We start from the raw sequence: 26015 nt of genomic DNA, 5'->3' as shown, positions 1-26015 counted from the left end.
GTACAATAGAGATACATCACCACTTCTGTATATTTCACCCACTTCTGGTTTTGGCTTACACTTACCAAATGCTCAAAGTGTACATGTGGCCTTAGGCTAGCATCACATTTGCAGATTGAGGAGCTGTGGACATCTGCGGACTTCCACCATGAAGCTCCGCCCATGGCTGCACCTCCTCCGGTCAGCTCCGCCTACGTCTGCATGCGGCCTGTGTACCATATCTTTAACATTGGATATGCAGGTCGTGTGGATGTATGCGGATGCCTCCGCATGCGTCGTTTTGACGATGCAGCGACCCGCGTCAAACACAACATGTTGGAATTTGATGCGGTCGCCGCATCATCAAAACGACACATGTAGAGGCATCCGCATACATCCGCCTGACCTGTGTACCCAATTTTAAAGATAGGGTACGCAGGCTGCATGCAGAAGTATGCAGACGTAGGCAGAGCTGACCGGAGGAAGTGCGGAGACGTCCACAGCTCCTCAATCCGCAAATGTGAAGCTAGCCTAGGAGATTGCTTCAAAAATTCTTGGGAAAAGCAAATTTAATTAATTTCTATAGCAAAACCACAGTTTGAGGAGGAGTTGGAAGAGTTTCTGCTCCAAAAATTCTTTCAAAAAAACTTTGTCAATGCAACTATAGGTGGAATCGACATGAAAAAGTACTGGAAAAAATTAATATAATGCACAGCAATGCCAAAAAGACAAATGCTGTGCACCTGTTCAGCTTTTTATCACTTCTTTTAACGGCTTCAGGGTTCAGAAACTGTGAAACATCTAAAAAGTGACATGCTCACTCGTTATAGTATGAAACCGCCAGGGAAGTTGGTTTAGGAAAAGACTATTGATTTTTTCCTGAAACGGCTTTGCCTAGGAAAATCTTGGCAGGTCTGCCAGCGTTTTAACAATATCATGTGCATACAAGTTGTGTGAAAAAGTGTTTGCCCCTTCCTGATTTCCTATTCTTTTGCATGTTTGTCACACTTAAATGTTTCAGATCACCAAAAAAATTTAAATATTAGACAAAGATAACACAAGTAAACACAAAATGCCGTTTTTAAATTAAGTTCTTTATTATTATGGGAAAAAGAAATTCAAACCTATAGGGCCCTGTGTGAAAAAGTGATTACCCCCTACATCTACAGCTGCAGACATGTTTGTAATGAGACAAAGTTCAGCTCTGCTGTACTAAACCTCCTGCCACATCGGCTGCTGTGACATTAAAGGTGTATGTAATCACACTCAGCTCAGCTCTGCTCCCGGTATTTTGTAATGTCACACAGCTCTTTGGTGAGATCACTGAGGTGACTGTCTGTCATTACATATATTCAAATAAGCGGTAGTTCACAGCACCTCTTGTAGACATTACAAGTCTGACACTGAGAAAGCCTGTTTTATATTATTGTGGGAGTGTGCCCTTTTTTTCCTCCAAGAATGTTGCTACCTTCTTATGGTTGATTATCAACATACAGGAGAAGTACATGCACCCAAAAATAACATCCCATTGGGCTTATCATGAATTATAACCTAAACTTTACAAGCTAATATATCTGCAATGGAGAGAAGAAATTAATAAATGAAAACTAAATTTTCGTCAGCTCGGCAACCACTATTCCATGATGTGGTTTAAAATGCTCAATCTGGTGAAAGGTCTTCTTTAAAGAGTGTCCTTGCTTCTGTAATACTTCACTAATAGCTGTAATAAGTAGGATTGAAGAGTTATCATTTCTATGCTTTGCTTTTTTTCCAGGAAGAGCTGAGGGTATCAGACTCTTGCTAGCTGATCAATGGGTTTCATGGACTGATAATGAGATGCTGATGGGGGCCTGGTTTTCTGGAAAAAGTGATTTAAAGAAAAAAGCAGTGAGTTGCTTTCGATGACATGTCAAATTGCATGACCATACAACACTCTGCTTATACTTAAATAAGTTGAACTCTACTTCTTGGATTAAGCATTTGACGTTGTCTCAAGACCTGGACCCATACCAAACATAGTGGTACAGTGGCTTGCAAAAGTATTCACCCCCTTGACTATTTAACTATTTTCTTACATTACAACCTGTGTTTAAATATTTTTGTAATCCGATTTTGTGTGTGGTGTATGAGCACTTAATTGTCGTAAGTTGCTGAAACGAAGTGAGAAAAATATAGGCATTATTTACATTTCTGGGATCAAATAACTACAAATTGGCATGTGCATATATATTACCCCCCTTTTGATGTGGAACCCCTAAAAATTTCTGGTGCAAGTAATTACCTACATAAGTCACATGCTTAGTGGAAGGTCCACCTTTGTGCAATCTAAGTGTCACATCATAAATCAGATAGAAATATTGCCCAAATAAATAGGTACTTCCAAAAAATGCATAGAAACCCGAAAGAAAAAGGAAGTTTTTACCATAAAAAACAAAGTTTATTTTAAATTGGTATATGCAATAATGCAACTCTTTTTATCATAACAGAGTTTATTAATATACGCGACAATGCAAAAAAGAATAGAAGTGGGGAAACACAAATACAAAAAAATGCTGCAGTGATAATCTTATGGCATAGATGGACTAATTATTTTCATTGCACACATTGATATAAAAAGGCCAGAATAGATGGTTTTCTTAATACAAGGTGCATGAAACGCCTCCCAAATGTATGTCCTATTTAAAGGCCTAAACAGTAGCAAAAGGATCCTTTCATTCTAAATAATAAGTACAGTGCAAATGCATGAATAAAGGAGAGTCTCATATAATAATGGAGCAATATTTGTGCAACAATGAATAAAATTTATGCAAAGACAGAAGTTCCCAGACAAAAACTGTCTATTAAAGAGTTAAATTCCATGGCTCAAAGACCTTAGTATAATGCTCAAATGCAGTGCTACTGTTGCCCAAAAACATCTCATAATATGGTGCCTGAGACTATAGTCCCTAATAGGAAAAACTGATGCTACAACAACCATGCAAGGAAATAAATGTGCTAAATAGAAAGGTCTTGTCATGATCCAGGACAGGGTTTCACTTTGGCCCGTCCTGATCAGATTGGGGGTTAATTGTTCCGCCTCTCTCTGGCAGAAGGCGGCTATTTAATGCTCACTGGACCTAGGTCCGGTGTCAGTTATACTCCTGCCCTCGGCTGAGTTAGTTGACCTTGTGCGTACGTGTGTCTTGTGCCTGATATCTTGCTTGCTTGTTTGGTTTTGATCTGGTTCTGTCCCTGTTACGAGTTCTGCCTGCCCCTCTTGTACTGCGCTACCTCTCGTGTATGACTCTCTGCTTGTGACCCGACTTCTCTCTGCTCATCCCCTTGGTACCACGTAGCCCTCTGGTGTATGACCTTTGGCTTTGTCTGACTACACGTCTGTTTGTCCCTCCTGTGCCTCGTTTGCCCATACTGTTGTGACCTCCGTTTTGCCTGACTCTGAGTTGTTGTATGGTGTCCTGTCATATCTGAAAGCAGGATGCTAAGCCCTGCCCCCTTGCAGTCACCTGACCGTAGGTCCTGTGCCAGCTTGCTAACTTCAGTGTCCGCAGGTCCTGTGCCTCTTTAATTTCCGGCGCTGACACTAATAGTTTGAAGCACGCATTGTAACCTCTGCTGCCCTGCTACACAGGTATTTTTAGCACTGTTTCTGTACTCAGGACATGCGCACTGGCTCTGTGAGCGAGTATAGTGCGGTGTCTCTGACAGGTCTGTATCTATACCTGATGGCAGCAAGCACCCCGATGCACATTTCGCACTTGGCTTTATTCAGGGGAGGTGCATCAGTTTTTCCTATTAGGGACTATAGTCTCAGGCACCATATTATGAGATGTTTTTGGGCAACAGTAGCACTGCATTTGAGCATTATACTAAGGTCTTTGAGCCATGGAATTTAACTCTTTAATAGACAGTTTTTGTCTGGGAACTTCTGTCTTTGCATAAATTTTATTCATTGTTGCACAAATATTGCTCCATTATTATATGAGACTCTCCTTTATTCATGCATTTGCACTTTATATATTATTTAGAATGAAAGGATCCTTTTGCTACTTTTTAGGCCTTGAAAGTTTGACCAGCTTAGAGATGCCCTTAATCTGGTTGACTGGGACAATGTCCTCAGAAATAAGAATACAGAAAATAAATGGGAAATGTTTAAGAACATCCTTAATAGGCACTGTAAGCGGTTTATACCTTGTGGGAATAAAAGGATAATAAATAGGAAAAACCCAATGTGGCTAAACAAAAAAGTAAGAGGGGTAATTAACAGTAAAAAAAAAAAAGCATTTAAACTACTAAAGCAGGATGGCACCATTGAAGCTCTAAAAAACTATAGGGAGAAAAATAATTTATCTAAAAAAATAATTAAAGCTGCCAAAAAGGAAACAGAGAAGCATATTGCTAAGGAGAGTAAAACTAATCCCAAACTGTTCTTCATCTATATCAATAGTAAAAGAATCAAAAGTGAAAGTGTAGGCCCATTAAAAAATTGTGAGGAAAGTATGGTTGTAGATGATGAGGAAAAAGCTAATATATTAAACACCTTCTTCTCCACGGTATTCACGGTGGAAAATGAAATGCTAGGTGAAATGCCGAGAGACAAAGAAAACCCTATATTAAGGGTCACCAGTCTTATCCAAGAAGAGGTGCAAAACCGGCTAAATAAGATTAAAATAGATAAATCTGCGGGTCTGGATGGCATACACCCACGAGTACTAAGAGAACTAAGTAATGTAATAGACAAACCATTATTTCTTATAGTTAGAGACTCTATAGCGATGGGTTCTGTTCCACAGAACTGGCGCATAGCAAATGTGGTACCAATATTCAAAAAGGGCTCTAAAAGTGAACCTGGAAATTATAGGCCAGTAAGTCTAACCTCTATTGTTGGTAAAATATTTGAAGGGTTTCAGAGGGATGTTATTCTGGATTATCTCAATGAGAATAACTGTTTAACGCCATATCAGCATGGGTTTATGAGGAATCGCTCCTGTCAAACCAATCTAATCAGTTTTTATGAAGAGGTAAGCTATAGACTGGACCAAGGTGAGTCATTGGATGTGGTATATCTTGATTTTTCCAAAGCAGTTGATACCGTGCCACACAAGAGGTTGGTACACAAAATGAGAATGCTGGGTCTGGGGGAAAATGTGTGTAAATGGGTAAGTAACTTGCTTAGTGATAGAAAGCAGAGGGTGGTTATAAATGGTATGTTCTCTAACTGGGTCACTGTGACCAGTGGGGTACCACAGGGGTCAGAGTTGGGACCTATTCTCTTCAACATATTTATTAACGATCTGATAGAAGGTTTGCACAGTAAAATATCGATATTTGCAGATGATACAAAACTATGTAAAGCAGTCAATACAAGAGAAGATAGTATTCTGCTACAGATGGATCTGGATAAGTTGGGAACTTGGGCCGAAAGGTGGCAGATGCGGTTTAACAATGATAAATGTAAGGTTATACACTTGGGAAGAAGGAATCAATGTCATCAGTACACACTGAACGGTAAACCACTGGGTAAATCTGACATGGAGAAGGACTTTGGGATCCTAGTTCATGATAAACTTACCTGGAGCAGCCAGTGCCAGGCAGCGGCTGCCAAGGCAAACAGGATCATGGGGTGCATTAAAAGAGGTCTGGATACACATGATGAGAGCATTATACTGCCTCTGTACAAATCCCTGGTTAGACCGCACATGGAGTACTGTGTACAGTTTTGGGCACCGGTGCTCAGGAAGGATATAATGGAACTAGAGCGGGTACAATGGAGGGCAACAAAATTAATAAAGGGGATAAATTAGGATTATTTAGGATTATTTAGTCTAGAAAAAAGACGACTGAGGGGAGATCTAATAACCATGCATAAGTATATAAGGGGACAATACAAATATCTCTCAGAGGATCAGTTTATACCAAGGAAGGTGACGGTCACAAGGGGGCATTCTCTGCGTCTCGAGGAGAAAAGGTTTTTCCACCAACATAGAAGAGGATTCTTTACAGTTAGGGCAGTGAGAATCTGGAATTTCCTGCCTGAGGAGGTGGTGATGGCGAACTCAGTCGAAGGGTTCAAGAGAGGCCTGGATGTCTTCCTGGAGCGTAACAATATTGTATCTTACAGTTATTGTTAGGTTCTTTGGAAAGACGTAGATCTGGGGATTTATTCTGACAGAATTTTATAGGCTGAACTAGAAGGACTAATGTCTTTTTTCGGCCTTAATAACTATGTTACTATGTAAATAGGACATATATTTGGGAGGCTTTTCATGCACCTTCTATTAAGAAAACCATCTATTCTGGCCTTTTTATATCAATGTGTGCAATGAAAATAATTAGTCCATCTATGCCATAAGATTATCACTGCAGCATTGTTTTGTATTTGTGTTTCCCCACTTCTATTCTTTTTTGCATTGTCGCGTATATTAATAAACTCTCTTTGTTATGATAAAAAGAGTTGCATTATTGCATATACCAATTTAAAATAAACTTTGTTTTTTATGGTAAAAAACTTCCTTTTTCTTTCGGGTTTCTAAGTGTCACATCATCTGTCAGTAAATGCACACATTTTCTGAAAGGCAGAGAAGCTGCAACACTATTAAAGGGAATCTGTCACACCATTTTAGACCTATCAGCTGCTGCTACCACCATCAGGGGCATTCTGTAATGCTGTAGGTAAGCCCCCGATGTAACCTGAAAGATTATAAAAACAAGTTAGATTATACTCCCTGTTACAAGTTCTGCCTGTCCCTTTTGTACCGCTCCGCTCTCTCGTGTATGACTCTCTGCTTGTGACTTGACTATTCTCTGCTCGTCCCCCTGTACCGCGCTTGCCCGTACTGTGTATGACCTTTGGCTTTGTCTGACCTCCCATCTGTATATCCCGCCTGTACCTCATTTGCCCGTACGGTGTATGACCTCCGTTTTGCCTAACTCTGAGTTGTTGTATGGTGTCCTGCCATCTCTGAAAGCAGGATGCTAAGCCCCACCCCCTTGCAGTCACATGACCGTAGGTCCTGTGACAGCTTGCTAACTTCAGCGTCCACAGGTCCTGTGCATCTTTACTTTCCGGCTGTACCTGACCCCGGGCCTCCTACAGTGCGGGTGAGTCCTAGCTCAGCGTTGACAGGATCCTGACAGAAACGATCTTGCTTGAAGGTGCTCGAGCAGTTTTGCACTAAGGAAAAGGCAAAAATCCCAGTGGCAGAAGAGGAAAGCTCATAGAGACTTATCCAAAGCTACTTTCTGCTGTAATTGCCATTAAAGGAGGCTCTACATAGTATAGACTATAGGGTGGAGAATAATGATGCACACTGAAGTTTTCAGTTATTTTGTCCTATTTATTGCTTGCTTCACAATAAAAAGTAAACCAAATGATCACAGTTGTAGGCATGTTCTTTACATGATTGCAAACCCTAAAAACCCCAATAAAATTCCAGGTTATGAGGTAACAAAACACAAAAAAAGTCAAGGGGGATGAATATTTTCACAAGCGGACTTTTTGCCAAATTTTTCATGTTGAAATGGACACATGACGTTATAGGAATAAATTGTTTTGGAAATATTAGAAATCAAAGTATTTTGCACCTAATTAATTAACTTTTTAAGTTCAAGTGGGTGTTTTCAGTTTTCACGGTTGGCATGTCGAGCACTCGTCAGGGCCGGGGGGGTTCTCGGTACCGGGCCAGGTTCTTAAGGGGATGTGTCAAGACAGCAGTGACCCGGTCCGTCCAATGAAAATGATGATAAGGGGATGATAAAGTTTATGAAATATAGTTTGTGATGCCATCTGTGGTATTGGGCAATTAGATGTTAGCCGACGATGCTTGAAGAGATTACTGGGGCTGATGATGATGCAGCAGAGTTGTTACAGCTCTCCACAGGTAGAGCTAAGCCCCAGGGCAGTAATAGTGTAAAATGATGGTGATAATGGTTGTAGTGCAGGGCTGAGGTGACGCAGCAAATAAACAGGAGGACACAGCGGGGTGCAGTCTTTGCACTTTTATTCACAGTTTGAGGTGCAGACCAGGGCACTGAGTTCAGATGGTAATGGAGATCCAGGCAGCCTGGAAGCAATGTAGGATCCACTAAGCCAGATGGGTTGGAGGCCTTCTTCCTGCGCTGTCCTATGAGGTCCTTGCTGCCTAAAGCTATGCTTGGTCCCCTGTTCCTTACTGTCCTGTGGTACTTGCCCGTATGGCAGGCAACTTGACCCTATTGCAGGTGTCGCTCCTCTATAGCGGCTCCGGGCTCTGATCTACTGTGCTTTCAGGCGTATGATGGGGCCAGGAGGCCTGCAGTCTCCTGCCCTCTGGATTTGGCTGCTGAGACTGTTGTACCTGTGCAGCCACAAACTCTGGTGTCCAGTTTCAAGCGCTCTGCCCTGAGGTGAGCTTGGTCACAGCTCCAATCCCCAGGGTTCCCTAAACTTCTCTCTTTACTCTGCTCTTGGGACGAGTTCCTCACAGCTCCAGTCCCTTGTACAGACTCTCACAGACTGCAACTAACTAACTCCACCTCCAGCCCAGAACTTATAGGAAAGCTCCCCTGAATTTGGGTTTAGAGCTCCCCCTTGTGGTTTGGAGTAGGAAAAGTGTTGGATGTTGGTATTACCTGGCTAAGGGACTAGAGTTGAGCGAAACGGGTCGGCCAAACTCAGAATCTACCGACTTTGGCTGAAGTCGGGTTTCACCGATCGAAACCCGACCATAGAGTGAGGTCAGCCATGAGGTTGCCGAATTGAGCGCCAAAGTCGCGTTTCCCACAATGCTTCCAGCGCCTTTTCTCAGCCAATCATCAAGGACGCACACTGTGGGCAACGCGATTATGTAGGCAGTGGCCCCCACCATGTTAGAGAAGGGCATTCAAGTGATTGGCTGGCTTTGTGTGGCGTCACAGTGCCTATAAAAGGCCGTGACCGCCAACCACCATCTTACTTCTGCCGATCTTAGCATAGGGAGAGGTTGCTGCTGCTCATTCTCAATAGGGAGAGTGTTTAGGCAGGTGAAAAAGAAAAAATTGCTTCTGCTGATAGCGAATGTCACTGTACAACACAAAAGTGTAGTGTGCAGTGACAGGGGAGGATATATTTGTGTGCAGCGGCTCTGTTGGTTATTAGGCTGCCTTATAAGGCTCCGATAGCTGCATTGCTGTTTGAACACTGCTGTGCAGAGTGTTTTTTTAAAAGCAAAAATATTTTTATTCCTTTTCTCTGCACAGTTACCAAGCGTTCATTTTTTCACACTTTTTTGTGCAGCAGCTCTGAGGGTGATTAGGCTGCCTTATAAGCCCCCTGATAGCTGCATTGCTGTTTGCACACTGCTGTGCAGACTGCTTTTTTAAAAGCAAAAATCCTTTTATTCCTTTTTTTCTGCACAGTAGATACTGAGCATAAATTTTTTCACACACCGTATAGAGGTGTACGCTCCTCACACACTACTGTGTACCGGCTGGTATCACGGACAAATACATGCTATATGTGTGTGACTGCGTAAAAAAATACACAGAGATTAACATTTTTCCATACATACACTGTATAGAGGTGTCCGATTCTCAAACAGTATCGGATATCTGATGTTCTTATTATTGTCACATCTACACAGAGTCAGCGTGTGTGTGTGACACTCCGTAAATACATATACGGACATTTCCATTTTTCCATACACCGTATTGACTGCTGTCCGATTCTCAAACAGTATCGGATATCTGGTGTTCTTATTATGGTCACATCTACACAGAGTCAGTGTGTGTATGTGACACCCCGTAAATACATATACGGACATTTCCATTTCTCCATACACAGTATTGACTGCTGTCCGATTCTCAAACAGTATCGGATATCTGATGTTCTTATTATGGTCACATCTACACAGAGTCAGCGTGTGTGTGTGACACTCCATAAATACATATACGGACATTTCCATTTCTCCAAACACTGTATTGAGCTGTCCGATTCTCAAACAGTATCGGATATCTGGTGTTCTTATTACGGTCACATCTACACAGGGTCAGCGTGTGTGTGTGACACTTCGTAAATACATATACGGAGATTGACATTTTCACCAACAACATATACAGCTGTACACTTCTGATACAGTACCATATATCTGCTTGTTTGATTACGGTGAAATGCATACTGGGTGAGCGTGTGTGACTCACAAAATATATACGGAGATTTCACTTTTTACATACACCTTACACAGCTGTACACTCCTCATACAGTAACATTTCTCTGCTGGTATTTTGGGTACATTTTCCCAAACATGAGGAAGTATGGTGGAAGAGGCCGTGGACGTGGGCGGAGGGGCGCAGCTGGTACTGATAGTGGTGGTGGTGGTGGTGCATCGGCTGGTTCTGGGAAAAGCACAATAGCAGCTTAGGCAGGAGGTGTTGAGCCTGCGTCATCATCTGGCACAAGGAGGCCTTTAACTTTCCCTTTTCTGGGAGTAGGTAAACTGCTTTTAAAGCCGGAGCATCAGGAACAGGTTTTGGCTTACATTGCTGAAGCAGCCTCCAGCTCTATTGCCTCCTCTTCTGAAGTTACAACAACTGCAAGCACAGTGTCCTTCACCCGCACCAAAAGTGAAGGATACCGCAGCACACACTTCAGATTACTCCTTGGAGCTCTTTTCACATACCATGCCTGGGTTACTAAGTCAAATCCTGAATTCCCCAGTCCAAGATGAATCTGACATGGAGTGCACTGATGCACAGCCACTGCTAGATGATTATGCTGGTACAAGCACCCACAGCACTACATTGCCCTAGCAGTCTACTGAGCCCGAATCAGACCCTGATGAAACTCAGGTGCCCCTTCCCGCATACTATACCACCTTACACAGTGACACAGAGGAAGGTACAGAGGAAGGTGCAGATGACATTGAAGACGAGGTCATGGATGACCCAGTTGTTGACCCGGATTGGCATCCATTGGGGGAAGAGGGTGCCGGTGAAAATAGGTCAGAACAGGAGAAGGATCCGCAGCAGGCATCGTCATCGCAGCAGCGGTTATCCGGCAGGCCCGTAGCTGTCAAAAAACTTGGTAAGAAAACTAAAAGAGTTGCAGGACAGCTTGGCCAGACAGCCAAATTATCACAGCGCGCAAGCCCTTAAAATTTGTACCATAGTAGGAAGAGTGCAGTGTGGCACTTTTTTGAACAAAATCCTACTGATGACGCAAAGGTTATCTGTAAGAAGTGCCAAAGGACCTTTAGCAGTGGGAAAAAAATCTAAGAAATTTGAATACCAGTTGCATGCTTAGACATTTAACCAACAAGCACTTGCAAGCGTGGACGGACTACAAAACCTCAGGTAGCACATGTGCACCTGCTCCGACTGAAGGTAGCCGGCAACGCTCCATCGCTTCCCCCACCGTAAGGCCACCGCTAAGCACACCACCATTAAGAAATGTTGAAGTGTCGTCGCTAGGCCAAAGCAGTCAGGGAATCACAATATTTTCGCGAGGAAACACTGAATCTAGGCCATCAACACCCTCACCATCACTAACCCCTTCTCAGTCCGTCCGGTCCAACGCTAGTTTCCCCATATGCAGCTCTCAAGTCCTGCTCACCCTACCAGACACTCTCAGTAGGACAAGAAAATACTCATCCTCTCATCCGCGTACACTGGCTTTGAATGCCTACATTGCCAACCTGATCTCATTAGAGATGATGCCCTTCCGTTTGGTTGAAAGCGAAGCTTTCCGACAGCTCATGGCCTGTCCCACGCTATGACCTACCCAGTCGGCACTTTTTTTCCGAAAAGCCATCCCTGCCCTCCACCGGACAATCAGTGAGTGGAAAGGTGCACCTCACAACAGATGCATGGTCCAGTAGGCATGGCCAGGGCCGTTACGTGTCCGTCACTGCGCACTGGGTTATGTGGTGGATGCAGGCTCCACAGGGGACAGCGGCGGTTGAGCAGTGCTGCCTAGCCCACGGTATAGGAAACAGTTGGCTGTAGGCGCTCGACCCTCCTCCTCCTCTAGAAGCAAAAGCTCGTTGACAGAGCGCAGTCGCACGAGCACTCAATCCACATCTGTCAGTGTTGCACACGAGGTGTCCCACTATCGAACAGCTAGTGGTAAGTGGAAGCAGGCTGTTTTAAAAATGATGTCTTTGGGCGACAGCAGACACACTGCGGCGGTACTGGCCGACTACTTGCATCAACAAACTGAGTCATGGCTGGGCAGTCTACATCTTGAGCCAGGCAAGGTAGTCAGTGATAATGGGCGGAATTTTGTGGCAGCCATAGCCCTTGCAAAACTCACACACATACCTTGCCTGGCTCACACTTTGAACCTGGTGGTGCAGTGCCTCCTAAATAATTATCCTGAGTTAACAGCCCTGCTCCATAAGGTGCGAACACTGTGCTCGCACATCCGTCGCTCGCCTGTACACTCCAGTCGTATGCAGAAGCTGCAGCGAGCACTCCACCTCCCCAAGCACCGCCTAATCATAGACGTTGCTACAAGATGGAACTCCACCATGCACATGGCTGAGAGGCTGTGCGAACAGAGGCAGGCTGTAATGCATTTGTGGGAGGATACACAGGCAGGCAGTTTGAGGGCAGACATGGAGTTGTCGGGTGTGCAGTGGTCAAAGCTGAAAGACCTCTGTAAAGTCCTTCAGTGTTTTGATAATGCACATGGCTGGTAAGCGCAGATGACGCCATCATAAGCATGAGCATTGAGCATTCCACTTATGCGTCTGCTCATGCAAACTTTGATGCACATTAAGGATCAGGCGTCTGCAGCGGAGGAGCAACAGGAGGAGGAGGATGAGGAGGGAAGCCTTGATGACAGTCAGCCATTGTCTGGTCAGGGAACTGTCATGGATGAGGTGGAGGAAGAAGAGGAAGATGAGGAGGAGGATGAGGGGGATGATTATTTTGGGGATGAGGATGCTTCTCAGGGGGCAAGAGAAAATGTGGGCGTGCCAAGGTCAGGTACAGGGTTTGTGCATGACTGGAGGTATGTGGATTTGCCAGAAAGTGCTCCTTCACCCACCACTGGCAGTGCAGCATTGACACCTGGAACATTGGCCCACATGTGTGATTATGCCTTGTGGATCCTAAAAAGGGACCCCCGCATTGCCAAAATGATGAGGGATGATGACTACTGGTTGGCCAGCATCTTCGATCCACGCTATAAAGGCAAACTACACAACATCATGCCAGAGGAGAACCTAGAGCTAATATTGGCTAACAAACAAGCAACTCTGGTAAACTGTTTGTTTGAGGCATTCCCAGCACACAGCAGCGGAGCTGGTTCTCCCACGAGCCATAGTGGGCAAAATGGAAGAGGTGTTTGTGGTGCACACAGCCGAACTGGCGTTGAAGACAGGGGTTTCCTGTCCATGTTGTGGTCTGATTTCTCAAATACCACGCAGACGACAGCTAATACAGAATCGATTGCAAGTGACAGGAGACAGCAGATGTCAACTATGGTTACAAACTACTTCTCCCATATTGAGGTTCTCCCTCACAGGTCATTCCCCTTTGATTATTGGGCCTCAAAACAGGACACATGGCCTGAATTGGCACAATATGCCTCACAGGAGCTCGCTTGCCCTGCTGGTAGTGTGCTATCTGAGTCTTCAGTGCTGCTGGATCAATCCTGACAGAAAAAAGGACCCATCTGTCGACATGTTGATGATCTAACCTTCATTAAAATGAACCATGCATGGGTTTCCAAGGATTTTGTCCCACCTTCCCCTGATAACACATAGGTTGGCAGAAAAAAGGCTCGCTCTTGTCCTCCTCTACATCGGACTTCTCCAATTCCTCCATTTGCAGCTGCTGAAAGTCCAGCCTACACATCAACATATGCCATTTTTTAAACCTCCCTAACTGTGCTGACCCCCCAGGACCAGGGTCACCACCTGGCGCACACGGGCAAGTGCTGTTGCCCTGACCAGGAGTGTGTGCCCACCCTTGGGCGACGGCACTGGCACAGGGCCTCTCATAGTACAATAAAGTGTCTCTGACAGTGGGGGGGCCCACTCGCTGTCAGACACACTGCCGTACTATGAGGGGCCCTGTGCCAGTACCGGCGCCCACGAGTGGGACCACCCTGCTTGCTCAGGGACACAGCACTTGCAATACTTACCTCTCCCTGCTCCACAGCTGTGTAGTCTGGCCAGTTAAATCCTTCACAGGGACGGACACTACAAATTTGGTGTACTGATCGATGATGGTTAAGATGTAGCTATGTCCTGTCCTGCTGGCCTCTACCTTCAGATGATCAATGGCTACCATTTGTAATGGGCGTCAACTCACAATCAGATGCAGTGGTGCTTTATGATCACCTTTCACAGTTTTCATAGTCATAGACGTGTGACATTCCTGCCACCATTTTTCAATGTCTCCTCTCTTGGCAATCCATTAGAATCCCCTATGGCCTGTGGCTTCTGTGTTTTGCACTCCAAAGTGACCAGACAGATAATGATAGGCAGTGAAGACCATGTCTACAGCTCTCCCTGTGATCACAATTTGATGGAGACGAGTACCGGTGATGGGATCGGCGCTACTGCTATACAGCAACCCTTTCTTCACTCATTTCCGTTTTAGCTGTATCCACAGTAAAAGTAATTGAGGGTCAGCATCACCTCTGGTAATTTTCCTGGGAGGTTTTCCCGTGATTAGTAATTCAAACTTTTCTGAAATCACTTGACTTTCCGTCTGTACTTTTATCCATCTAGCTTCCTGTAGCGGAGAGTCTGGACTTGTTTACTGAGACTGAAATATATACGAAGATTTCAAAGTACCCCAACACTGTATGATGGTGTACGTTTCGAATACATTTCCCTTTTTCTCATTTTTATATTCTGGTGTAATCCATACTGAGCCTGTGAACATCTGTCTGTAACTCCAGAAATATATTTGTAGATTTAAGATTACCCCAACACTGTATACAGCTGTACGCTTGTGATACCTTACCCATTTAATGCTTTTTATATGGTGGCCTAATCCATACTGAGCCAGTGAGAGTCTGTTTCTGACTCTGGAAATATATACTGAGATTTACAATGCCCCCTACACTGTATACAGCTGTACGCTTCTGATCCATTATCCTTTTACTGCTTTTTATATTGTGTAATCCATACTGACCCTGAGAGCGTCTGTGTCTGCCTCCTGAAATAAATAGGGAGATTTACAATGTTTAAACAATACTATATCTACCTTGTATCTGGTGAAACAGTATCCTTTTTATATTCTTGGCTAATGCATACTGGGACTGAGAGCGTCTGTGTCTGCCTCCTGAAATGTCTACGGAGATTTAGAATGTTTAAACTATACTATACATATACCTTGTATCTGGTGATACTGTACCCTTTTTCTACTTTTTAGATTGTTGTCGAATCCATACTGGCCATGACAGCGTCTGGGTCTGCCTCCTGAAATATATACGTAGATTTAGAATGTTGAAACTATACTATATATCCCTGGTATCTGTTAAAATGAAACGCTATGCAGGGCTGGGGGTTTACTCAGTACCGGGACTTTCAGGCTCTTTTAAGGGGGAAGTATGTCATGGTGGTGATTGGGACCTGGTCCGTGGACCTGGGTGTCCAATAAAGAAGATGACAGTTCAGATGAGGGGGAAGATGGTATGATAATTAATTTGGAAAAGGGGGATCGTAACGCCATCCGTGGTACTCGGCTAGGGTAGCCGACACTGCAATGCATATCCTCTGGGACGGTGTTAAAACATCCAAGATGATGAAGCTCTCCATGGGCACAGCTGTATCCCAGAGCAGTTGAGATGGTGTTTGTGAGCTGTTGACGGTGATGGTGAGTGTAGCGTGTGTAGCAGGCGAGTTGTAAAAGACACCAAGGACACAGTTGGGTGCAGTTTCTGAGTTTTTCCTCAAAAGTTTTGTGCACAAGATGACCCACTTGGACCTGTGTCCTCCATGGGAGGGGTCCGGCGAACTCCAAGGTAGATCAGGAACACCTGTTCAAGACTCCTCCTTGTGTATCCTTTCTAGGCCGTGTCTCTGCGCTGATCTATCCCTTCCTTCCTGCTGTGCGCCTTCGCAATCAGTGTCCCAAGCCGGCAGCCACGGATCACACCGAACGACGTGGTTCAGGCCCCAGGGTCCTTTATTCCAACTGCTGCCTTTTTGAGTATTGAATGCGGCTGCGACTGAGGCACTTAAAGTTACCTCAGCCTCCGTCTTTCTAGCTGAGCCCTGTATTTCTCCACTACCTTCAGGATCCAACTTCCCGAGCGAGGCCTGGTCCTTCCTTCTCCAGAAACGGGCTTCACAGGTGGCTTATTGCACTTCCCGTGTCCCAAGGACCCCTTTCTTCCAGTCTTGGAGCTTGGACAAGATGTTTCTCTCTTCTCTGACCCTCAGCCCTCTCACAGCAATCCTGCTCTTACTCTGTCCTGTCACCGACTGTCACCTTGCTCTCTCTCATTGGATGGCCACAATCACTCCACTACCTAAGCTCCTCCCACGGTACCTACCTTCAACACTAACCCCCAACACCCTTTCCTAGTCAGTCTGGGATGAGGCCATCCTCCCGCCGGGTACACCCAGAAGCCCTGACTAACTAGTGTGTGTGTTGAGTGCAGGGTTAGGAGTCCTGAGTGGTGATCCCTCCTTACCTGAGGGTGGGATGCCACACCTTTGGATGAGGTGCAGTACCTCTGTGGTGACCGTACCATCAGGGGCGCCATAGTACCCTTTCTCAACTTTCTATATTATTGTCTGATCCATACTGGGCCTGAGAGAGTTTGTGTTTGCCTCCTGAAATGTATACGGATATTCAGTATGTTTAAACTATACTATATATACCTTGTATCTAGTGATACGGTACCCTTTTGCAAATTTTTATATTATTGTCTAATCCATACTGAGCCTGTGACCGTCTGTGTCTGAATCCTGAAATATATACGGAGATTTACAATTATGCCTAGACTGTATAGAGCTGTCCGCTTCTGATACAGTACCATATATCTGCTTGTATTTTGAGTCCATTTTCACAAAAATTATTAAGCATGGTGGAAGAGACCGCGGACGTGGGTGTGGGAGTCAGCTGGTACTGATGGTGGTGGTGCATCTGCTGGTAGTGCCAAAAGCACAATAGCAGCTAAGGCAGGAGGTGTTGAGCCTGTGTCATCGTCTGGCACAAGAAGGCCTTTAAGGCTCCCTTTTCTGGGAGTAGGTAAACTGCTTTTAAAGCCGGAGCATCAGGAACTGGTTTTGCCTTACATTGCCAAAACAGCCTCTAGCTCTATTGCCTCCTCTTTTGAAGTTTACAAAAATGCAAGCTTCTGGTCAGGAACCACCCCTTTCCTTGTCTCCTTCACCCCCACCCAAAGTGCAGGATGCGGAAGCCCACAATTCAGAATACTCAATGGAGCTCTTTTCACATGACATGCCTGTTTTATCAAGTGAAATCCTGAATTCCCCAGTCTGACATGAATCGGAGATGGAGTGCACTGATGCACGGCCACTGCTAGATGATTCCGCTGGTACATTCACCCACAGCACTACATTCCTCTCGCACTCTATAGAACCAGAATGTGACACTGATGAAACTCAGGTGCCCCTTCCCTCATACTATACCACCTTACACGGTGACACAGAGGAAGGTGCAAATAAAAGTGCCGGTTCCCTGAGCAGGTGGGGGGTCCTACTCGAGAGCGACGGCAGTGGCCTCTCATAGCACGCAAAAGTGTCTCTGTCGGTGGGAGGGCCCACTCGCCATCAGACATACCGTCATAATATGAGGGGCCCAGTGCCAGTGCTGTCGCCCACGAGTGGGCCCCCCATGCTTGCTCAGGGCCATAGCACTTGCAATACTTACCTCTCCCTGCTCCACCGCCGTGACGTCTGCCGAGTTTCCTGACAGTGACATTCAGGTAAAAGAGCGCGTTTACATCAAGTCTGTATGCCCTCTACCGAAACAGTACAAGTGCAGAGAGCTTGAAGATGGCAATGCTGAGGAGTCCAGAGTACAGCAGTGCCCAGCGAGGAGAGGTATTTAATTTTTTTAAATGTTGGGAGCATTTTTTGTGGAGCAATATACACTGGAGAATGATATATGGGGCCCATCATACACTGGAGCATTAGAAATGGGGCCCATTATATATGGAGCATTATTTGGGCCCATAACACACTGGACCATCGTCCATGGGGACCAACATATACTGGAGCATTCCAAATGAGGGACATCAGACACTGAAGCAGCATTTACGGGGTCCATTATACACTGGAGCATTAGAAATGGGGCCCATTATATATGGAGAATTATTTTGGCCCATAAGACAGTGGAGCATCATCCATGGGGACCAACATATCCTGTAGCATTATGTGGAGCTCATCATATACTGTATGGAACATTATATGGGACCAATTATTCTGTATGGAGAAATATATGGGGCTCATTATTTTGTATGGCGCACTAGGTGGTGGCCATAATACTGTATGGAGTACTATACTGTCCGTTTTTTGAGCTATTGTAGAATTTAAAATAGATAATATCAGTCATGTCATGTAAGCAGTGAAGTGTTTTTCATTGTACTATACCTATATTTCTGTGCCGTATCGGAGCATTATGAATTGTGGCATGTGTTAAAAGGGTGCACTGACACTCTTTGGCCCAGGGCACACGAAAACCTGGCGCCAGTCCTACCGCCCCCACAACTTTAGCAAAATAACCCCCAGTTTTCAATGCATAACTATTATTATAAAGTAAATTAAGATTGACAAGCTTAAGTAATAAGAATTGATGTCGTTGGCATTGAAATGGGCACTGTTGGTGTGTTTACTGTCCTCCACTCCCTGCTGACTTTGCTTCCCCATTGACTTGCACTGGGTTTCGTGTTTCAGTCGGACCCCGACTTTTCCCTATAGTCGGCCGATTTCGTTTGACCGGACTTTTAAGAAAGTCGGGTTTCATGAAACCTGACTCGACCCGAAAAAATTCCTCCTTGCTTCCAGGCATGTCATCACCCCCCTATGAGGGAGGCATTGCCACTGTGGCAACCGGACTCCTGGGGTGCCACATGTGTACTTCTTCCACTTACAGTATGTGATTCTGACCAATCATAAGCAGGCTCACAGGAAAGAAGAACACAACCCCATCATAGTTTAGAGCAGGTTTCTCAGTGTGTGAGATGTAAGGTTACAGCTTTGATATCCTCATCTAACCTCATGCTTGATGAGAAAGCACCGATGGCTAACATCTTTCAGATAAGGTCCCTTTGGGGTGAGGACCAATGCAGCTGAATTTACCTATGCCACATTGGAAATCCTTCTATTACTTCTACTGTTCTCAAAGTATTGTTAACTCTGATGTAGTACCCATCTCCCACTCGGCTTGTTTGTTTATGAGAGCTCAAAGTGTCAGTATCATACTTCTATCTATTTTGTTAAATTTGTAATAGCTGTTCTGTAAGATCAGGGCTGTCATTACATCTAACACAGGAGTAACCTACCTATCCTGGACTACTCCTGCATGAGATATAATGAATCCCTGCTCTGTTCTAACTGCAGAGTGATTACAAATTGACCGCAATAGACAGAAGAATGATACTGGCACTTTGCCCTCTCATCAATGGACAGATGTTCAAGTTACTTGATCATAGCAGACATAAGTGTGATTACTGACACATTCAGTAGTGAGGAGAGCTAATAGAAGGGTTTGTAATCTGACACAGCTAAGTTCAAATGCACTGACCCTCTCCCCACACTGACTTATGCTGGAGTTTAGACCAGTAGATCGGGCTGTATCATTTCATCTCAACAATGAAAAATCTTTTCTAAGCTATGGTGAGAGCTTCCTTTTTCCTCTGCGTGTCACTACCAGCTTATGATTGGGCAATATCATTCAGGGAAAAGCTGTGCATGCCCCCAGTGAAAACTGTCTGATAACACACACCTGGACTTAAAAAAAGTTAACTCATTGAGTGCCAAATAGTTTGATTGTTAATATCTCTGCAACGGAAAAGTGAAATTAAAAAAAACAAAAATCAAAATGTTTTATTCCACTCTGCAGCCACTATTACATCTTGTGTCCAATTCAACGTGTAAAATTTGGTGAAATGTTCTCTTTAATAACGTGCGCTACCTTAAAGTGAAACACACTTGAACAGATCCCATTGATTGCAGTAAATTCATCTTTAGTGAACTCATAAGCTCCTTCTCGTGAACACCTTGAGCAGCTAAAATTTAAAGGGAACCTGTCAAGTAAAAAAAAAAATATTAAAAGCCTGGGTGCTGGGAGGAATTGAAGTTTTATTCCTCCCAGCAGCCTCTGCCTTTCAGTCATAGTTCATTCCCTCTCAATAGCCGGGCTTTCAGTGCAGCCATGCAACTTTAGAACGCTATTAACCTGTATTGTAGCTGTAGTTACTTATCCTGATTAGTTTCTTACTAAATACTTAATGTGTCCTTCAGGTTTTTGGACAACTACCTCGACTTCAACATGGAGACTTTGTTCTGTATCAGAGCAACGCCATCCTGAGGTACCTGGGCCGCGTGTATGGTGAGATTTCAGTGCAGTGCTCGTTGCACATCGTATGCCAGTGCGTTACTTCTGTTATACATTCCTTCATGTATCACTGCCTAACATGCTCTTATTATTCACAAAGGGATCAATGGCAGCAACAGTCAGGAGAGTGCACTTATCGACATGGTGAATGATGGCGTGGAGGACTTGAGACAGAAATACGGATATCTGATCTTCTTTGAATATGTACGTGCAATATAGGATTTATGTAAAATGAAATTTTTGTCCTAGCACTACAGCCACTTCTAGTAATTGGCATCTAACATTGCTGCATCTAACATTACTGCATATCCTATCAATATGCCCCCAATGTCTATCCTGGCTACTAAAGCCTCCACACAGGGCTCATACCTGTTTTGTCAGAGGCTAGATGCTGAGGATTGCAATTCTGACAGAAGCATAAAGTAAATCATATACACACATCTATTTTACTCCTTCATACAGAGATAATGATGTACTGTATACTGCTATCATTGTCATGGCTTGTTACTTCTCTTCAGCCTTTTTGCGGCTATGGGACTCCCAATAGTGCATGTACTGTAGCCGCAATAAAGTATGCATATCCTGGTAAACACATACTATATTTCATATATACAAAACTCATTGTCCTTTATTTTACAGGAGACGGGTAAGGAAAAATACATAAAGGATTTGCCCAATCATCTTTCAGCATTTGAGAGGATACTTTCTAACAATTCCAATGGAACCAAATTCCTCGTTGGAGATAAGGTAAATACATTAATAGCTGTGATTAAAAATATTCTGTTAGCAGGTTTTTGCTATGTAATTTGAGAACAGCATGATATAGGGGCTCAGATCCTGATTCCAGTGAGGGGTCACTTACTGGGCTGTGTGTTGCTGTTTCAATAAAATCAGTGTTTGATCAGCAGAAGATTCACCACTAAAAGACTAGGTGCCTCGTGCCTCCTAGTCAACTGCTCTATGTAACCCAACCACCACCACTGATTAGCTGCCTTCGGTCAATGTACAGTGTACACAGAAAGCAGTTAATCAGTGGTGTAGGTGGGGTTACATAGAGTAGTTGTCTAGGACAAGGTTCCACAACTCCAGTCTTCAAGGCCCACCAACAGATCATGTTTTCAGGATTTCCTTAGTATTGGTCAGGTGATAATTGCTTCACCTGTGCAATACAAAGGAAATCCTGAAAACATGACCTGTTGGTGGGCCTTGAGGACTGGCGTTGAGGAACCCTGGTCTAGGAGGCATGAGATGCCTAGTTCCTTTGTGATTAATTTTCTGCTGATAAAACACTGATTCAGGTTTTACAAGGCTCAGCATTCAAAGTTCCCCTAGATCTACAGCAGATAAAACAGTGATTGTAACAAAATGACAGCACACAGCCAGCAAGTGATACATCGCTTGAATCATGGTCTCTGCCCCTACATTTTGGTGCTCTAAGATTGCATAGAATATCCCTGGTGACAGATTCCATTTAACTGTCTGAATTAGAGTCATGTGACCCCATGTGTCACATGGATACCGCAATAGAGTGGGGCCAGAAGATCACGGTGTACAGTTTCACAAACTCATGCACTACTGAGAAGTACCTCACCATCTTATTAAACAGTGCAAGTTTTTACTTGCTAGCAGTGCGCCCACAGTCCCAAGGCATTGCATGACACCATGTTTACTGGGGAGTAAGTATTTAGTGGGAAATAAAAGGGTTTAGGAGAAAAATGTAATTGGCCATGAACATAGCTATGCTGAAGTGTCTGCGGGGGAGGATTGTTACAGGGGATACCTGGTATATGCTTCACAATCTGAAGCAAGCATAAAATGTGAACATATACCCTGATTCCAGCACTGTGTCCATTACTGGTATTCTGGCTGTACTTTTGCTATTAACAGTGTTTAGTCTGATAAAGCTCTGCAAATCCTCTCAAAGATGAGCTGCTCATAGGTCCAACTACACCATTGACTACTTTCTGCATACATTGTGTATAAGCAGAAATCTGCCAATCAATGGTGGGGGCTGTAGCAAGACATAGCTCATGAATATGAAGGGGCAGGAGATCACCATTAGGAAGACTAGTAGAGCTATAGAAAATAATATAAAAATTTATAAAAATTACAGCAAGAAGCCTAGTAAGTGACCAAGCTGTTCTACTTTAGCCTGCACTCTTCAAACCTGGTGATAGAGTCTCAGTAAAATGGGTTGTATCAACTTCTTAAATGAGTCTAAGTGCAAAGTGCTGTTTCCATTTCATAGTTTACTGCTCACTGCCTAGGTTACCCACCACCTCTGCAGTCTATCAAAAGTGGCTGATTTAATAGGGAAAGAGTGCACACCTTCAAGCTGTTTGCTATGCAGCTGGATCTGGCCAGCTTCAGAGCCCCTGTCCTCCTCCAATGCTGCAGAGGCAAAGCTGCCTCTTCCTACAGAATGAGAAAGTGCACAGTTCAGGTCATGCTGCTGGACTGAAATGTAAGGCTATGTGCACACGGTGCGGATCCGCAGCGGATTTGGCCCTGCGGATCCGCAGAAGAACTGCAGGTGATGTGTGGCGCCCCTGAGGATTCAGCCGCCACAGAAGTACTGCACCTCCTCCTGAGGTGTGGTGCCCCACCATGCAGGTAAGGTGGAGGCTCCTGACCACACTCCAACACCTGCACCCATCATCACAAAGTAGTGTAGCAAAGCCACATTGCGGCTCCCTGCTTGGAGTGTAGCAGAGCACCTTTGGTGGCTCCCTGCTTGGAGCACAAAACGTGCTGGGAGGTGGGTGAAGTTAGAATACATAAAAGAGTGGGAAGGTTTAGGATTTCAGTTCAGTGTGAGCTGAGTTCAGTGTGAGCTGAGTTCAGTGTGAGCGGAGAGAAGATCCCTGAGAGAGGGATGGAGGAAGGAGGTGCTGCAGCAGGCCACAGTGACCTGGGTCTGCTGGCACGGGAAAGGAAGGAAGGAGAAAGACTTTGAAGGAAAACCTGATATTTCATAAGAAGGAAAGACTAGTACGGAACGTGAGGAGAAAAGGGAATAGAGGACGTGGGTTAGAGGAGAACCCTGCCTAGAAGTTCTAAGTGCAAGGCCGGGGCCCGGTCCCCGAGGTTGTATGGATTATAATGGTCCTACAGCAGACACCGGAGGAGTAGTGGGCTGTAAATGCACTACTCCCATCTAAGACTTGGGGGCACAACAGCAACATTGATAGTGAGCCGGGACTGAGGAGCAAGGGATCCCCGAAGCAGGCTACAGCTGTCTGCCGTACAAGGAAAGTTCATAAGAACATCGGACAGGAGGAACTCCAGTGTAACTCAGTACTGGGAGTACTTCATCTATAGGCGCTATAAGAGGAGACGTTCAGAAAGGCACATGTTGGCGGAGTGTTGGAAAGGAGTATTCCACCTGGCCTGGAGGTTGACTGAGTCCCTGACCCAGAGGACACGGCATGGAGGCAGGCACCTGTTTGCACAACAGACTGAGTAAAGCTTTAGAACTACATGCCCTGGTGTCCTCCACTTATTCCGGCGCCAGCACACCCAGCACTGCTACATCTTGGTGCCCAACACCGCCTCACCTACGTCTCCCCTTGGCCCCCACATTTACACTGCCCTGGGACTACAGCTTCACCTGTGGGAAGCTTTTACATCTTTGCTGCACCATACCCTCAGTCCCAGCGGATCTGCATGCAGCGTCGGCTTAACACCTCCCTTGCTGAACAACACAGGTGGCGTCATAAACTATTCATTCAATTAACCACATTCCACCATTCAATCTCCCTATTACTTGGGCGCCCAGGGCCACGGACCGGGTCACTGCTGCTGTGACACATCCTGCTGATACCGGCCCGGTACCGAGTACCCCACAGCCCTGGGAGGGCGACCCAGATGTACAGTACCATTCTAGCCTATGGAAAATTGAAACCGCTGTGCAGACGGTGCAGATTTTTCCGCACTTTTTTTCAGCGCGGTTTTGCCTGCGGTTTCAATTCCGCAGAAAGAATTGACATGTCATTCTTTTCTGCGGATTCCGCTGCGGTTTGCCATCTCCTCCATTGTGGAGGTCTTTTGACCTGCGGATTGTACAAAATCCACGCGGAAAAATCTGCGGGTGAATCCGCACCGTGTGCACATAGCCTTAATCTTCAGGAGCACACCGCCCAATACAAGCAGGAAGGCAGGAGGCTGAGGATCTGTGCGCTCCTGAAGAAAGAAGATTAGACAGATCCTTTAACCCCTTCATGATCCAGCCTATTTTGACCTTAATGACCAAGACAGTTTTTGCAATTCTGGCCAGTGTCCCTTTATGAGGTAATAACTCAGGAACGATTCAACGCATCCTAGCGAATCTGAGATTGTTTTTTCATGACATAATGGGCTTCATGTTAGTGATAAATTTAGGTCAATAATTTTTGTGTTTTTTGTGAAAAAATCAGAAATTTGGCGAAAATTTTGAAAATTTCGCAATTTTCAAATTTTGAATTTTTATTCTGTTAAGCCAGAGAGTTATGTGACACAAAATAGTTACTAAATAACATTTTTGTTAGGAAGTTATAAGGGTTAAAAGTTGACCAGCGATTTCTCATTTTTACAACAAAATTAACTAAACCATTTTTTTTAGGGACCACCTCACATTTGAAGTCACTTTGAGGGGTCTATATAGCAGAAAATACCTCCCCAAGGAACTTATGTAGATGTGTGGTGAGCACTCTGAACCCCCAAGTGCTTCACAGAAGTTTATAACGCAGAGCCATGAAAATAAAAAATAATTGTTTTCCTCAAAAAATGATTTTTTTAGCCCGCAATATTTTATTTTCCCAAGGGTAACAGGAGAAATTGGACCCCAAAAGTTGTTGTCCAGTTTGTCCTGAGTACACTGGTACCCCTTATGTGGGGGTGAACCACTGTTTGGGCGCACGGCAGGGCTCGGAAGGGAAAGAGCGCCATTTGACTTTTTGAATGGAAAATTAGCTCCAATCGTTAGCGGACACCATCACAGAAGTTTACAACGCAGAGCCGTGAAAATAAAAAATCATTTTTTTCCTCAAAAAATCATTCTTTAGCCCCCAATTTTTTATTTTCCCAAGGGTAACAGGAGAAATGAGACTCCCAAAGTTGTTGTGCAATTTTTCCTGAGTACGCTGGTACCCTATATATTAGGGTAAACCACTGTTTGGGCACACGTCAGGGCTTGGAAGGGAGGGAGGACTGTTTGACTTTTTGAACGCAAAATTGGCTGGAAACAATGGTGGAGCCATATAACGTTTGGAGACTCCCTAATGTGCCTAAATAGTGGAAACCCCTCAATTCTAACTCAACCCTAACCCCAACATACCCCTAACCACAACCCTAACCACAACCCTAACCCAGCACACCCCTAACTCTAATCCCAAACCTAACCCTAACCCTAACCACAAGCCTAACTCTAATCCTAACCCCAACCTCAACACACCCCTAATCATAATCTTAACTCTAATTTCAACCCTAACCCTAATTCCAACCCTAACCCTAACTCTAATTCCAACCCCAACCCTAATCCCAAACCTAATTCCAAC

At 44.6% G+C, this 26015-nt stretch overlaps 1 protein-coding gene across 1 annotated transcript in view; it reads left to right on the top strand.

Moving 5' to 3' along the window:
• Positions 1-26015, top strand: part of LOC141100045 (glutathione S-transferase P 1-like) — a 34884-nt gene that overhangs the window by 4865 nt on the left and 4004 nt on the right. The window contains exons 3-6 of the mRNA XM_073588223.1: positions 1754-1866; positions 20388-20475; positions 20582-20685; positions 21121-21228. Coding sequence (XP_073444324.1) covers positions 1754-1866; positions 20388-20475; positions 20582-20685; positions 21121-21228 — 413 coding nt within the window. The remainder of the gene's footprint in view (positions 1-1753; positions 1867-20387; positions 20476-20581; positions 20686-21120; positions 21229-26015) is intronic.

This window comes from Dendrobates tinctorius, unplaced genomic scaffold, assembly GCF_039654945.1.
Source record: "Dendrobates tinctorius isolate UK_male_01 unplaced genomic scaffold, ASM3965494v1 ptg000103l, whole genome shotgun sequence".
Taxonomy (NCBI): domain Eukaryota; kingdom Metazoa; phylum Chordata; class Amphibia; order Anura; family Dendrobatidae; genus Dendrobates; species Dendrobates tinctorius.
This window is presented reverse-complemented; position numbering and strand designations above follow the sequence as displayed.